The sequence below is a fragment of the Diorhabda carinulata genome, chromosome 10 (genome assembly GCF_026250575.1).
Source record: "Diorhabda carinulata isolate Delta chromosome 10, icDioCari1.1, whole genome shotgun sequence".
Taxonomy (NCBI): domain Eukaryota; kingdom Metazoa; phylum Arthropoda; class Insecta; order Coleoptera; family Chrysomelidae; genus Diorhabda; species Diorhabda carinulata.
In genome coordinates this window covers 3465879-3482834 of record NC_079469.1, presented here as the reverse complement: position 1 = coordinate 3482834, position 16956 = coordinate 3465879, and the positions used below count along the sequence as shown (strand labels likewise).

At 29.4% G+C, this 16956-nt stretch overlaps 1 protein-coding gene across 2 annotated transcripts in view; it reads right to left on the bottom strand.

The window, feature by feature from the left end:
- Positions 1–1641: 1641 nt before the first annotated feature.
- Positions 1642–16956, bottom strand: part of LOC130899149 (fasciclin-3) — a 285955-nt gene continuing 270640 nt past the window's right edge. The window contains exons 9-10 of one of the 2 annotated variants that reach the window (XM_057808943.1): positions 8384–8414; positions 1642–8318 (exon numbers count right to left, since the gene is read on the bottom strand). In XM_057808943.1, coding sequence (XP_057664926.1) covers positions 8003–8318; positions 8384–8414 — 347 coding nt within the window. In that variant the 3' untranslated portion in view covers positions 1642–8002. Of the gene's footprint in view, positions 8319–8383; positions 8415–10163; positions 15657–16956 lie in introns of those variants that run through there. The other variant, XM_057808944.1, reaches the window with a different exon arrangement.

Here is a 16956-nt window from a genome sequence, read left to right as displayed (position 1 = left end):
GGCGATTTTTCTTAGCGGTTTCTTAATTTGTTTGAAAACAATTCTTTAAATTCATTGATACTAAAATAGCTTTCGGTAATGTTCGTGAGCAGAGAGCGATTTGTATCACGTGATTAGAGGTTATACAAATTAATTGCCGAACGAAAATTAATAATAAAAAAACTTAACCTTAAATAATTGAGCTTAGATGGTCAGAACAGAAACGAATGAAGTGTGGAGTCTTATGAAAGTGAACAAAGTGTCTTTTTAAATACTTATTTGCTAAATGAAAGCAATGAAGAACAGTTTCGTATACTTATATATAGTCATACTTCATCAAACAATAATCACTAGCAATGTTCCGCTATGTCCTCTCTCCACGAAACGCACCAACAACATGGCCGACGCCTTGCTGTCATAACCGCTCAATAGATGGCGCTCGCGTCGCCCTGCCGGGGCCTCGTGCAATCCAAGAATTTTACTTAAATTAATAATTATGGACGAATTGAATACAAGGCAAAGTACGTTACAACTTTTGTAGCTAATAATGTGCCAAATAAAATTGCTAATAGATGAAAATTGGAATGTCAAACGAAACGTCAAAAGTCAAAGCAAACAGCTCTCTTTTAATATTTGCAGTAAAGAGTGTTCGAAAATGTATGTAACCGAACACTAACCGAGCAGTGAGATCGATGTACGTAATCGAACGCAGTAAATGGATCAAAATTTTCTTATAACTACCAGCAGACGTCCTGTTTCCTCAATTTCATGAAAAAAATTTTACTTAATTCATTTTCAAAGGATGAGAGGTAGATTTAAAACACAAAGTAACTTGATATAAGGTTTATTATATAAAAGTACGATAAAACTATAAAATTTAAGTACATATTTTACTTATATTAATAATTATGGACGAATTGAATAAAAGGCAAAGCACGCTACAACTTTGGTAGCTAATAATATTTCAAATAAAATTGCTAACTGATGAACATCGGAATGTCAAACGAAACGTCAAAAGTCAAAGCAAATCTGACAGCTCTCTTTCAATATTCGAAGCAAAGAGTGTTCGAAAATGTATGTAACCGAACACTAACCGAGCAGTGAGATCGATATACGTAATCGAACGCAGTAAATGGATCAAAATTTTCTTATAACTACCAGCAGGCGTCCTGTTTCCTCAATTTCATGAAAAAAATTTTACTTAATTCATTTTCGAAGGATGAGAGGTAGATTTAAAACACAAAGTAACTTGATATAAGGTTTATTATATAAAAGTACGATAAAACTATAAAATTTAAGTACATATTTTACTTATATTAATAATTATGGACGAATTGAATAAAAGGCAAAGCACGCTACAACTTTGGTAGCTAATAATATTTCAAATAAAATTGCTAACTGATGAACATCGGAATGTCAAACGAAACGTCAAAAGTCAAAGCAAATCTGACAGCTCTCTTTCAATATTCGAAGCAAAGAGTGTTCGAAAATGTATGTAACCGAACACTAACCGAGCAGTGAGATCGATATACGTAATCGAACGCAGTAAATGGATCAAAATTTTCTTATAACTACCAGCAGACGTTCTGTTTCCTCAATTTAATGAAAAAAATTTTATTTAATTCATTTTCGAAGGATGAGAGGTAGATTTAAAACACAAAGTAACTTGATATAAGGTTTATTATATAAAAGTACGATAAAACTATAAAATTTAAGTACATATTTTACTTATATTAATAATTATGGACGAATTGAATACAAGGCAAAGCACGTTACAACTTTGGTAGCTAATAGTATGTGTAAAATTTAAAAATAGTGAGCAAATTATATAATAAACACACCCTTTACTTCCTAAATGAATTAACTATGGTTTAATTCTTATCTAATACAAAAACTTACCAAAACAAATTGTAACTCACCATAAATTTAATCACTATTATTCTATTTTAATCTCAATTTGTATTCTAATTAGGTACAATTGTATTCCAAAATTTTATTCTCTTTCTTATATTAATAAATGTGCCACAATTTCATATATGTGTTAACCTAACCTCAAAATAGTTCATTTTCTACATTTTACCAACTGATTCACAGATCTAGATCACATTCTTAAATGGAATTTAAAATAATCTTGTAAATAATATTGTAAAAAGTGTTTATTAATTGCAACAAACATGCAAACTAAATTATTACATTCCTCATTTGAAAATATTTAAAAAAGAGTCTTTATTCTTGTTGCAAGTATAAAATAAGTAACTTTTTCAAAGTGTGCGCGTCCATTTTAATGTTTTACGAAGTTTAAAGAATTTAAAAGCATTTATAGGTTAGTTCTGATTATTTTATATTTTCCACTCGTCCGAACAGATTTTAGACTGTTCTAACGAATTGAATGGAGCTATAGGCACTATGATCCTGCGTCAGATAGATCACGTATCAGCTGATTACAGATCGTAGCTTAAAATTTTATCAACGAACGTCGCTATCGTGAACGAAACTAACTAAACTCATCAGCTGATCGTATTTACCATATACTAGAATGTGATTACGATTCGATTATTTCGCTCAATTAAAAACGATTCTGATTACTTTCCGAACAATCAGATTTTGATCGGTTTGACACGATTATTAGATTGGGGAAAGCACTCTAGTAGGTATGTCACAAACTACCAATATTCTAGACGGATTCTACATTCACACGGATGATACAACGTTGAATCAATTTTTAAATTAAAGTTCAGAGCCCCAGATGGATCTGGTAGCATTATTAAATTACAGTCGCTTTATACAGTCGAATATATATAGCGAATTATACAATTTTCAAAAATTCTTGTATTATATCTTTATACAAGGTGTTTCAAATGTTTTATGCCTTGTTAGATTTTGAATCAATAATTGGTGAGTATTTACTAACATTTATAAATTGTGCAGTGACAGTTTTTTGTCATGATACAACAAAAGAACAGATGTACTAAATATTTCATTGTGTATTGGACGGATTAAGGGCTGAGGAAAAAATAGAAATTTATGAATTATCAAAAAATATCTAACAATAAATTATATAAGAAACAAAAAAAAATTTGTATATGCACTAAATTTGTAACTTAAAAATAATATCAAACAAATTTACTATTTAATTAAGTACATATAGATTCAGCTCCATAACTGTCTAAATTAAACCAATATAAAAGTAATAAATTTTTTTAAATTATAATCTAAATTAAATAGTATATGGGATTGAACCCGTAATTAAATTGGGTGCTTTTCTAGATGATCAGACGTTTCCGGTTACTGAATAAGTCTAGCAACAAAATTCCATGCAGGGATTTTCGAAATTTTGAGACTTGTGACTCAAAAAAATTTTTTAACGCGAATAATTCGAAAACTAAGGAGAATTCGCAAAAAACTGCCCAAACCAATAATGTAGAACACAAAAAATTTTCTAAAAAAAACGTCTCAAGGTATTTTTTCGTTGAAGCCAATATTTCTGAGTAAGGGCCCTTTCACACCAAACGAATCCGAATCAATTAGAATCACTCCGAATCAAGTTGAATCTGATTGACCAAGATTCGGCTTCGAGCGCTCCGTTTAAATGTGAGGGACTCTTTTCCCGCCTTCAGACCGGACGAATCTAGTTCAATCAGGTTTGATTCGAGGTCGCACTTGATTCAACTTGTCAGATTCCTCGTCTGGTTTTCCGTTTCCGCCGTTGCCTCCTACGAAACACTATTGCATTTAAAACAACTGCGTCCATGATGATAGCTCAAAAGCAACTAAAAGAAGGAAAACAAAAAGAAGATGAAAGGATTTTTGTAGATTCAGCTGGTGTGAAAGAGTGGAGATGACGAATCAGATTCAACTTGATTCGAAGTGATCCGGATTGATTCGGATTCGTTTGGTGTGAAAGGGGCCTAAATCTCCCTCAACGCCGAAAGCCGGAGCATCCACTCACAAATTCCCACCGGTGCGAATTCCATTCCAAGCGCACATGGAGACTGCTCTAATTTTTGGAAAGTTACTTCGTTTCCAAAAAATCAAAATGCATCATGATGGTTGAGATCTCTATTTTTCCTACTCGGGTGAGCTATAATAATTTTCGAATTGGGACACTTTGTTCTCGGTTGATTATTATTTCAATATTCACAGACTTTTTTTAATAGTTTCTCTTTCACAAAAATGTGGATACTCATTTTGAAACTTTGAATCTCAGCCTGGGAACCAATTTATGGAGTATTTTGTGCTCTACAGTATTGGCTCCGGCACTTTTTTTCGATTTCTAAGTGGTTTTCGATCTATTCACGATTCTAAATATTTTTGAGCGTTCAAAGCCATTTTATAACGGAAATTTTGAGGTTAGGAAAAAATTAAAATCTTTTTTATGCAGAATGCTGGACTTTGAATTTTTTGTCCCGGAAGTATTTTCAAAATCCTCATGGATTTCGAATTATACACGATAGAAAATGGTTTGTACTTGAACGCATATTACGTTGAAAATTTTGAGGTTATGAAAAAGTGCTTGGGAACTATTTTATGGAGAATTTTGTGCTCTACAGTTTTGACTTCGGCACTTTTTCTCGATTTCTACGTAGTTTTCTAGTTAATCGTGATTCAAAATATTTTTGAGCGTTCAAACTCATTTTATAATGGAAATTTTGAGGTTAGGGAAAAATTAAAATCTTTTTTATACAGAATGTTGGGCTTTAAATTTTTTGTCCGGGCAGTATTTTCGAAATCCTCATGGGTTTCGAATTATTCACGATACAAAATGTTTTGTACTTGAACGCATATTACGTTGAAAATTTTGAGGTTGTGAAAAAGTGCTTGGGAACTATTTTATGGAGAATTTTGTGCTCTACAGTTTTGACTTCGGCACTTTTTTTCGATTTCTACGTAGTTTTCGAGTTAATCGTGATTCAAAATATTTTTGAGCGTTCAAACCCATTTTATTATGGAAATTTTGAGGTTAGCAAAAAATTTAAATCTTTTTTATACAGAATGTTGGGCTTTAAATTTTTTGTCCGGGCAGTATTTTCGAAATCCTCATGGGTTTCGAATTATTCACGATACAAAATGTTTTGTACTTGAACGCATATTACGTTGAAAATTTTGAGGTTATGAAAAAGTGCTTGGGAACTATTTTATGGAGAATTTTGTGCTCTACAGTTTTGACTTCGGCACTTTTTCTCGATTTCTACGTAGTTTTCTAGTTAATCGTGATTCAAAATATTTTTGAGCGTTCAAACTCATTTTATAATGGAAATTTTGAGGTTAGGGAAAAATTAAAATCTTTTTTATACAGAATGTTGGGCTTTAAATTTTTTGTCCGGGCAGTATTTTCGAAATCCTCATGGGTTTCGAATTATTCACGATACAAAATGTTTTGTACTTGAACGCATATTACGTTGAAAATTTTGAGGTTGTGAAAAAGTGCTTGGGAACTATTTTATGGAGAATTTTGTGCTCTACAGTTTTGACTTCGGCACTTTTTTTCGATTTCTACGTAGTTTTCGAGTTAATCGTGATTCAAAATATTTTTGAGCGTTCAAACCCATTTTATTATGGAAATTTTGAGGTTAGCAAAAAATTTAAATCTTTTTTATACAGAATGTTGGGCTTTAAATTTTTTGTCCGGGCAGTATTTTCGAAATCCTCATGGGTTTCGAATTATTCACGATACAAAATGTTTTGTACTTGAACGCATATTACGTTGAAAATTTTGAGGTTATGAAAAAGTGCTTGGGAACTATTTTATGGAGAATTTTGTGCTCTACAGTTTTGACTTCGGCCCTTTTTTTCGATTTCTACGTAGTTTTCTAGTTAATCGTGATTCAAAATATTTTTGAGCGTTCAAACCCATTTTATTATGGAAATTTTGAGGTTAGGAAAAAATTTAAATCTTTTTTATACAGAATGCTGGACTTTGAATTTTTTGTCCCGGAAGCATTTTCGAAATCCTCATGGGTTTCGAATTATTCACGATACAAAATGTTTTGTACTTGAACGCATATTACGTTGAAAATTTTGAGGTTATGAAAAAGTGCTTGGGAACTATTTTATGGAGAATTTTGTGCTCTACAGTTTTGACTTCGGCACTTTTTTTCGATTTCTACGTAGTTTTCTAGTTAATCGTGATTCAAAATATTTTTGAGCGTTCAAACCCATTTTATTATGGAAATTTTGAGGTTAGGAAAAAATTTAAATCTTTTTTATACAGAATGTTGGGCTTTAAATTTTTTGTCCGGGCAGTATTTTCGAAATCCTCATGGATTTCGAATTATTCACGATACAAAATGTTTTGTACTTGAACGCATATTACGTTAAAAATTTTGAGGTTATGAAAAAGTGCTTGGGAACTATTTTATGGAGAATTTTGTGCTCTACAGTTTTGACTTCGGCACTTTTTCTCGATTTCTACGTAGTTTTCTAGTTAATCGTGATTCAAAATATTTTTGAGCGTTCAAACCCATTTTATTATGGAAATTTTGAGGTTAGGAAAAAATTTAAATCTTTTTTATACAGAATGCTGGACTTTGAATTTTTTGTCCCGGAAGCATTTTCGAAATCCTCATGGGTTTCGAATTATTCACGATACAAAATGTTTTGTACTTGAACGCATATTACGTTGAAAATTTTGAGGTTGTGAAAAAGTGCTTGGGAACTATTTTATGGAGAATTTTGTGCTCTACAGTTTTGACTTCGGCACTTTTTTTCGATTTCTACGTAGTTTTCGAGTTAATCGTGATTCAAAATATTTTTGAGCGTTCAAACCCATTTTATTATGGAAATTTTGAGGTTAGGGAAAAATTTAAATCTTTTTTATACAGAATGTTGGGCTTTAAATTTTTTGTCCGGGCAGTATTTTCGAAATCCTCATGGATTTCGAATTATTCACGATACAAAATGTTTTGTACTTGAACGCATATTACGTTGAAAATTTTGAGGTTATGAAAAAGTGCTTGGGAACTATTTTATGGAGAATTTTGTGCTCTACAGTTTTGACTTCGGCACTTTTTTTCGATTTCTACGTAGTTTTCTAGTTAATCGTGATTCAAAATATTTTTGAGCGTTCAAACCCATTTTATTATGGAAATTTTGAGGTTAGGAAAAAATTAAAATCTTTTTTATACAGAATGTTGGGCTTTAAATTTTTTGTCCGGGCAGTATTTTCGAAATCCTCATGGATTTCGAATTATTCACGATACAAAATGTTTTGTACTTGAACGCATATTACGTTGAAAATTTTGAGGTTATGAAAAAGTGCTTGGGAACTATTTTATGGAGAATTTTGTGCTCTACAGTTTTGACTTCGGCACTTTTTTTCGATTTCTACGTAGTTTTCTAGTTAATCGTGATTCAAAATATTTTTGAGCGTTCAAACCCATTTTATTATGGAAATTTTGAGGTTAGGAAAAAATTTAAATCTTTTTTATACAGAATGCTGGACTTTGAATTTTTTGTCCCGGAAGTATTTTCGAAATCCTCATGGATTTCGAATTATTCACGATACAAAATTTTTTTCGAATTCCTTGTAATTTTCGAGTTATTCGCGATTTAAAATATTTTTGAGTGTATAAACCCATTTTCTAGAGCAAATTTTGAGTATAAGAACAAATATCTAGGATACTTTTTTGTAGAGAATTTTACTCAACATTCTTGGTCATTTTCGAATTTCTCATAGTTTTCGAGTTGATATATTTATTCAGTATCCCAAAACCTCCCAGAATTGAATCTAGTAAAGCAAAATTTAATTCAAGCTCAAAATCGCCTAATTTGCCTGTATTTTAGTGATTAAAATGATTTTTATAAAATTTTTAGTTTTAGTAGAAAACAGATACATTTTGTAAGCCACTGTTACAGGGAGATTCAAACAAATATTCTTGAAAAAACAACTATGAAGTACTGTAAGTACTTCAAATGATCCATCAGATAATTTTCATAATCATAAGGTTAAAGACCAAAATGGGAAATTAATTCTTTAAATCTGTTTTAAATAATTAAATATCATATGTCGTCAGTCATTTATTTTTCACTTTTTGGGAGATTCTTTTCCCTCGTCGCTCGGTGTATAAACAATTTCAGCATATTCGGTTTTTTCGTCGTCGTTTTTAACGACTGGTACCATGTTTGCTCTTACAAGATCCAGTTCCGCATAAACTAATGCTCTTTCGTCTCCTTCGGGAACATTAGGTTGTTCCTGTAGGTTCTTTTCCTCATTTTTCATGAGTTTCGGCTTGAGTTCATTTTCCGAGGCTACTTGATCTTTATTTTTTTTAAAAAGGGAAGTTAGTTTGTTGGTGGTTTTCGTTTCTCTTGGACGGACGTCAGCACTTTCAGTGTCGCTACTAAAAACAATTTATTCAAATTATGGACGTAGAAAAAGTGAAAAAATGTGAAAAAATATACTCACGATTCACCGAAATGTCGTGTATCACTTCCACCTGGAATAGTGAAAAATAAATTGTTAATTGAGAATAAAGAGAAAATTATATACATTTGAACTTTTCATATTTTTTATGTTTCTGTAGTTTTCAACATTTATGACATAGAATGCAATACTTGTCACAATTTCTAGAAAAGCTTGTAAAAACTAAAAAACAAACATAAAAATAACTAAATAAATATACAAATAAAATAAAATAATTAAATTAAAATGGTTATTAGAATAAAAGTCATTTACAGAGTAGAAGGGACTCAAATTATTGCGAAATGCAGGAAAAGATAATATCGATTTCATTCCAATTGGCAAGTGATTGTGCATTTTTTTGCATTGTAAAATATTGAGCCCTTAACTAATTCTGAAGGTGGAGTCACACCACAGACTGTTAAGGAGATGGAACAGTTCAGTTCTTTGGAAACTGATCTCAACGCAAAACAGAAGGAACTTAAATTCAACGACGTCAATTCTTCTTTTAATTCATCAATTTTTAAAGTTTGGTATAGTAGAAACTGTGGACGTCAGCAACATATTCATATGAATCAAATCAAAATTTCTGTCAACTCAGTATAAATAATCGCTATGACTAATATTCCAAATATTGGCCTTTTACGAATTGAAGAAATTTAACTTTTTTAATTGTTTTCATTTGTATATCGATATACTGGGCGATTAAATTACAAAATCCAGTTAGATTGTTTTTCTTCTTTGTTTTAACGGAACATTTCAGCGCTCTGAAATGTATAATATAAATAGAAATGTGTTTAAATAGATATTAACTTTATTATAATACCCTTTGAATAGATGAAAGACGTCAAAAAGTTCCACCGTTGTTTTTTTTTCACAAAATAATCTAATATAGCTCCTGATATGTTTATGTTTCTAAATCGACTTGATTTTAGGCATCAAAATATTATGTAAAGACCGCAACAAGTCGAAACGTCAAATTTTTACCTGTCTTTAAGTTTAAATCAGAACGAAAATCAAGGTGATTCAGAAACATAAATATTCAAACTCCTGTTTTCAGCCATTATATATTATAATCTTCCCGTCTTACGGCATTTTAGGTATTATATTATAAAACGTCAAAACTTTACAACGAATTGTATTGATAGTTACCGATGTAAAATTAAACAAAAAGTCAAATTAGTACTTAAAAGAACGCATTCTAATAATAATTCCTTTAAATCCAAAAATTTGCTAAAAACAACACAGTAAACAAAGCTCGCATAACCTCAAAATGCGGTAACATCAAATTCATCTTTTAGTATGTCAATTATATCGTTGTCTCTTTTTATAAATACCAATGTCAATTAACAGAAATATTTACGTATGTGTTGTAGTTGGTCTTGTCAAGAAGACAATCCATCTAGTATAATCGATATCTATTGATAGAAGATGGTATGAAGAAAATGTGTATTCGATATATCTTAGATTGAATCACGTGATGGAAGCCCTCCCTTGTTTCTACTGTATATGTAATGGAAACGTTTCTGAGCCCTCCAGAAAAAGGGGATTCGTTATTTTTATTGCTTGTTAATACACTAGTAGATCGTGAAATACCGGATAAACTATGATACTTCAGATTTGGAAACTTAGCTTGTATTTACCAAATAAAAAATTGGGTGAAATTGTAGCTTCCACTGGGCCTCACACAATTTTCAAGTCAAAATATATGAGGGAGTCTTCAATTTATGTGAAAAATACCTTTCTAAAATATCTTTTGCACGCCACTGTAAATAAATCAACTTGATAATATTTCAATCAATATATTTATTTATAAAACAAGTTATAAGTGATTTGTCCAACTTATTCTAAATATTTTTACGAATATATTTAACATACAAAAATTTTTACATTAATTTATGTAATATCTATATTTTTTAAGTACATAATTAACTGGAATTTAGTGACTTTTACAAAAAAATTCTACGTGATAAATATACAGAGTGAATCAATGTTAACAGTCCGCTTGAAAATTTTGAAATAAAAATATTATTGACACTTCATTAAGTTGGATATTCTAAACTAAATGGATAATTGCTTTAAACGATAAATATATACCGTAATTCTTGATTAATTATTATATTTTTTGAATACTAGAAAATAAAGTGAAGTATCCAAAATCAAAAGCATTGAAATGCTTAGCACTATGAGTACTGTGCAGCCATTAACAAATCATATTAATAGAGTTTCGGAATGTCAATGTCAAATCATCAAAATGCTTAGAATAATGAGTGTTGGCTCAGTTTTTTGAGGTTAAGTTCAATTGGGCCATATTTCAATTTATTATGGATACAAAAGTAAACGATGAATATAAATTAATATGAAACATAATATGAAAATAGAAAACACTACTTCAAATTATTTGAAATCAAAAAGCGAAATATGACAATTCGATCTCATACTCATGTGTAATGTACGGCACGAAATGCACAATCTAGGAGCTTGCAACCTATGTGGACCATGTCAACAAGGTTTTTGGCCTTCAATTGCATTAGAAATTAATAGTTTCAAAACGAATCTGTCAAATGTCAAATATGCCAAACAGTGTAGTGAAACGCAAAAAGTTTTTAAAGAAGTCTTCATTAATTAGTTTATATTTTGAATACTAGAAAATAAAGTGAATAAAAATGAAGTATTCAAAATCAAAAGCAACCAAATATTTAGCATAATAAGTAGTAAGTGCTGTGGAGCAATACACAAATCATCTTAAATATAGTTTCAGAATGAATCATTCAATGTCAAATATTCCAAACAGTCAGAATTGTAGTGAAACGCATGAAGTTTTTGAAGAAGTCTTCATTAATCATTTTAAGTTTTGAATACTAGAAAATAAAGTAAATAGAAATAAATTATCCAAAATGAGTGCTAAGTGCTGTGCAGTCATAAATAAATCATATTAATAGTTTCGAAACGAATCTGTCAAATGTCAAATATTCGAGACAGTCAAAATTGTAGTGAAGCGTATGAGTTTTTCAAAAAAGACTGTTAATTAATTAGTTAAGCGAGAAGTTCTAAACAAATTCATTTATTTAAAATATTAAATAAACAAAACACTGTCAAATATTCTTCTCCGACATAAATATACTTTAATTCTCGTTGGCAACTCTATCTTTGGAACTGTTTTCAACATTGGCAACTCTGTATTTATCAAAAATTGTTGTTTACAATGTCGTTTTGTTATAATTTAGTTGAAAAAAAAGTTGCTTTGCCATAACTAATTAAATTTGATGAATTACTAATTATTTATTGTTAATACAACGATCATAATGAGACAATGAAGAAGTGAACAAAAAAGTAAATTGTAACAATCTTAATGTCGAGGATCTAATTGGAAAATCATATTTTCATTATATCAAAATGAACTTCATTTTGGTTTCATCACCAATATTTCATTATAATTGACTGGATTCAATAACAAAAAAAGTGAGTAGTACAGGGTGTTTTATATTTCTTAGAGTAAGAAAAATAATTCGAAAAAGCGACAAATAAATTTTTTTAGGTTTGATGAGAAAAATTTTATATTTTTGATTTTTATTGCAATTAGTTCGAAAATATTCGTTTTTTTTTATTAATTCGGAGTAAAATAGAAGCTAAAAACTTTTACAAGTAATTAAATAAAAAAAACTTTTTTAAGTAGCAAAATATTCAGAATTAGACGATTTGTTTCTAAAAAAATGTGTAAACTTGTTATTTTTACCTTCTTAAATAAATAAAAATAATAATTATTGTCCCATTTATTAATTAAGTTCGTTTTATGACATTCAAATTCTATGAATAATTATGAATTTGATTTTCAATATTTATGATATTTATAAAGTGAAAAAATTGTAAAGTTTGTAGTCCTTGTTGTTCATCATAACCACAATAAGAATACAACATGGAATGTTAAATTATTTTTTTAGGTCAGAAGTCGAAATATACCACAAATCAAAATTGGATTTCGAATAAGCCTTTGACACGTTAAGATAAAGTAGTACATAGATAATTTCAATCTTGATGACAAAAGCAAAAAAATTATTTTGTATCCTGGAATCTTCAAAAAATGTATTTATTATGGTTATTAAGGTATGAAATTAGAAGAAACTATAATTATTGTGGCAAGTCATGTTGATAAATCTTGCTTAGCAAATATCCATCAGTGAACGTGTTAAATGACATAAAGATTAAATTTAAAAACTTCTATTATGGTCGTCAAATATAAATGTACTTTTTATTAACACTTCAAAAAAGAATTTGAGGAGAATGGTTTTTTGGAAAACTATTTTTTTTTGTAAATTCGACTTTTGACAAAAGAATAATTGATTACAGTGTTAAAATCTGATGGTTAAATATGGCAGTATAAAGATATTTTAATAAATTTGTAAAAAGAGTTTACAATATAAATAATTTAAATCTATACAAAATAGTAAATCACTAAAAAATATTGAGTATTCATCCTTAATTAAATGTCATATTAGAGAAATAATAAAATAATATACAATGAGAGAAAAAAAAAGAAAATTGGACCGCTCGATTTAACTTAGTTTTAAAATATTTCACAATAAAATGGTACTTATCATATATTTTTATCCAGTGAAACACTTAAGTTAGGAACTCGGTAAATATAATGTCAATACAGGGCGATTCAAAAAACTTTAAACGATTTAAGAATTGCCTATATATCAAATTAGTAGGCTGCTATTTTTTATTATTAATTTCACAAAATAACAAAATCTGGAATCAATTGAATCATTATAATACATTTTGGAAGACTTAGAAGAGACGTAATGGAAGACTTGATAGAATAAATATTTTCATTCCGAAAAAGATATTAATATATAGAAAATGAAAAAGCAAACATATAAAAGCACAAAAGTAAAACAAAATGAGGAAATTTTATAATATGAGACGAACTACCGATCATATCAAATGAGATCACAAACAAACGATCAACTGATCTGATCACATAAGATCGCAGACAAATGAACCATAGATCTTATGAAAAATTGGATTAAAGATAAACGATCTACTGATATAAAGAGAATGAGATCATAGGCAAACGAACTACTGAGCTAATCAAATGAGATTAAACATAAGCGAACCGCAGACACAGACAGATCGCAGACAAACGAATGAGTGATCTAATTAAATGTTATCAAAGATAAACGAGCCCCAGATATGAAGAAAATTAGATAAATACCAAACAACTCATCAGATCACATGAGATCACCGATAAATAAACCACTGATCTAAATAAATGATATGAACGAACCATTGATATCAACAAATGAACCATAGATCTGATAAAAATGGGATCAAAGATAAACGAACTATTGATATAAGTAAATGAGATCATAGACAAACGAATTGCTGAGCTAATTAAATGGGATTAAAAATAAACGAACCATTAAAATGATCACATGAGATCGCAGATAAATGAACAACAGATCTAATCAAAAGTGAGATCAAAATAAATGAACCACTGATATGAATATATGAGATGAAGGACAAACGAACAACTGATCTAATCAAATCAGATCACAGATAAACGAATGAGTGATCTAATGATATGAAGAAAATTAGATGAAGAGTAAACAACTGATCAGATCACATAATATCACAGATAATAAACTACTGCTATGAACAATTGAGGTGAATGGCAAACGAGAAACTGATTAAATTACATGAGAACACAGACGAATAAACAAATAAATGAGATAAAGGATTAAATGAGAATCACAGAAGAATTAACAACTGAATGAACAACAAACAACAACTGATCTAATAGCTGTAGATCATAGACAAATGAACCATTGATCTAATTGGATGAATTCAAAGATAAACGAACGACTTGTATGCACAAATGAGATCAAAGACAAATGAACTACTGATCGGATCAAATGGGATTAAAGAGAAACGAATAAAACAAGAAGGAAAAACCCCATAGATTACATTTTACATCCCGTTTTGAGATACTTGACATTTATAAAAATAGTTGGTATTTCTGAATTATTAACGTTTTACAAGGTGGTCAAAAATTAAGTCTTATTGCGATTTCATGGGAATAAAGTGAGTAATAAGTTTCTGGATGTTTTGATAGAGGTTATGGAGCCCATAGAACATTATTTTAGATGTGGTAATGAAAACATTAAACGATTATTTTTGTTTCGAATAACAACCTACTTTTCGAACAAAATATTTGCAGAGTTCAAAGTGTATCGCATAAACTACAAATAAATGAAAAAATAAGTGTAAAATTTAAGAAAAAAATCTAAACTCATAGTTTGGAATAACTGATTTTGAAAGGCAATTAATATAATTGTAGTTTATGTTCAACATCTTATATAGTAATAAAACTAATATATTTTATATACATATAAGTTCTAAATAGAAATAGACAACGTTTTTTTGTATTTTGAAAAATATCTAACCTATAAATAGCAGTCAATTTGTATATTAGAACGGAAATAACTCCATTAAAAACGTTACAACATTGTACGTACGTAATAGTACAGTGTTGTCATGTTTATCTCGAAATACATAAATATATTTGGAATTCAAAAAGTGATTTTTGGAAATGTATCAAAATGGAATGAAATGGACCAAGAGACTGATTTTTTTTTATTTCTCGACGCACAATAATTTTGATTACATTATTTTTTTCAAAATTTGATACTATAAATATCATCAGTCCAAATATACTACAAGCAATTATACCCAACACAATTATTTCTTTTTTATACTATAAAATAAACTTACAAATATAATATATATATAGATCTATATATATAATGTCCATTTATTAGCTGCATACGCAAACACAGATTGACCTCTTATCACACTAAATTCTAACCTCAAAAAAATATCGACAAAGTTGAATATAACCTAACATTCGAAATGTTAAATTTTTTCGTAGATAATACACCGATAGAGTTGCTACTTTTTTATACATTGAAACATAAAAGAAAAATGAAATAAATCCACGTATTAATACGAATATTACAATGTGGATAAACTTTTAAATAGATCTTTCAATAAAAAAGTAACACCCCGTGATTTTTCTCAATTAATACGTCATTAATTAAAAACTATTACACGGCCGTATCAACTTTTTCGTCTTTTTTTATAGGCAGATCGCTGCCGTTAATGTATTCAGATGAAACTTGATGATGGGGATTGTCGACTCCGTCGCCCGATACACCATCGGAATGCGGGGGTTGACCATTTTCGCCTGTCGTGTAGTCGATCACTGTGGCTCCCCCTATAACAAATAAAAGCTAATATGAAGAAGGCATTTGACAAGGTTCTTTATTCAATTTCAAACATATCTAAATATCAAAGCAAGCTTTTAAATCCCTTTTGTTATCTGAATCATTTTAGAAACACATCTTATAACACCAAGTTAATTTTTAATCTTCTCTTTTTCTTTTAGGCCTCTCTAGGGCGTCGGACGTGTATTTATTATCCAATTACCAATTTCTTCCATCTCTTCCTGTCATGTGTTAGTATTATCATTTCATTTATTGATTATTACCTTTATTTTCCTATATCTGTATTTCATCAATTGTTTTGATGAATAATAGTAGGCTTAGTCCACTTTTTTTGGTATTTCTAGTTTATTTAATATATTCCACGTTAATATCTTTCTGGATTGAGTCATAAGCTGTTCTCAGATTTATAAATGTTTAGTGCAGTGTCCACAACAATGTAAAGACGTAGTGGTAACTGCAGATGGTAAGTTATTACACGAAACGCCTGTCAAATAGTATTTATTAATATCGTGGTAGTTCTGTGTAGGTTATTTTTTGACTAGTCCTCGTATCTAGTAGAAATATCTCATAAATAAAACATTTCCAATAAAACGATTGCGTTCAAATCCACAATACTAAAATTGTTTTCCAATGAAAAGTGGTGGTGTTAGTTGTTGTCATATACATTTTTTCAAACGAAGCTAGTGCTTGATAATAAATTATGTATATACCGAACAATAAAAATTCAACAGTATTTTAAATCTGTAACGTTTTATTGTTCGAATTTACGATTGAAATTATATCGGCGGTAAAAGAAATAATAAAAATGAAATATATACTTTTGATTATAAAGTTAATGGAGAAGACAAAATGGCGAATAGATCGTTACTTTTAGGTTATAATGTCAAATGTTAACAAAAAATAAGGTTATAATCAATTACATGAAATATTTCTATAGTTAACCTCAAATTTTTAAATTGATTCATAATAATTTATCTAAAATTCTAAATCGACATACATTATTTTTATCGTGCTTCATTCATATCATGCAAACGAGATTATCTAATATTCCAAAACGGTATTTTCACATGCTGGTTCTACAAACATTCACTAGAGGGACTTACCACAGGACGTGCCTCTTCAATATTAGCTTTTATTCATTATAAAAAAATTGTTACATATAATATTTATAGCCTTATAAAATAAAAATGAAATGAATCATCTTAAATCACGCACCTATGATTCTAAAAGTTCACTATATTGAAAACGTGAAACGCCATGCATGTGAAAATGTTTGTAATCATGTCAGTT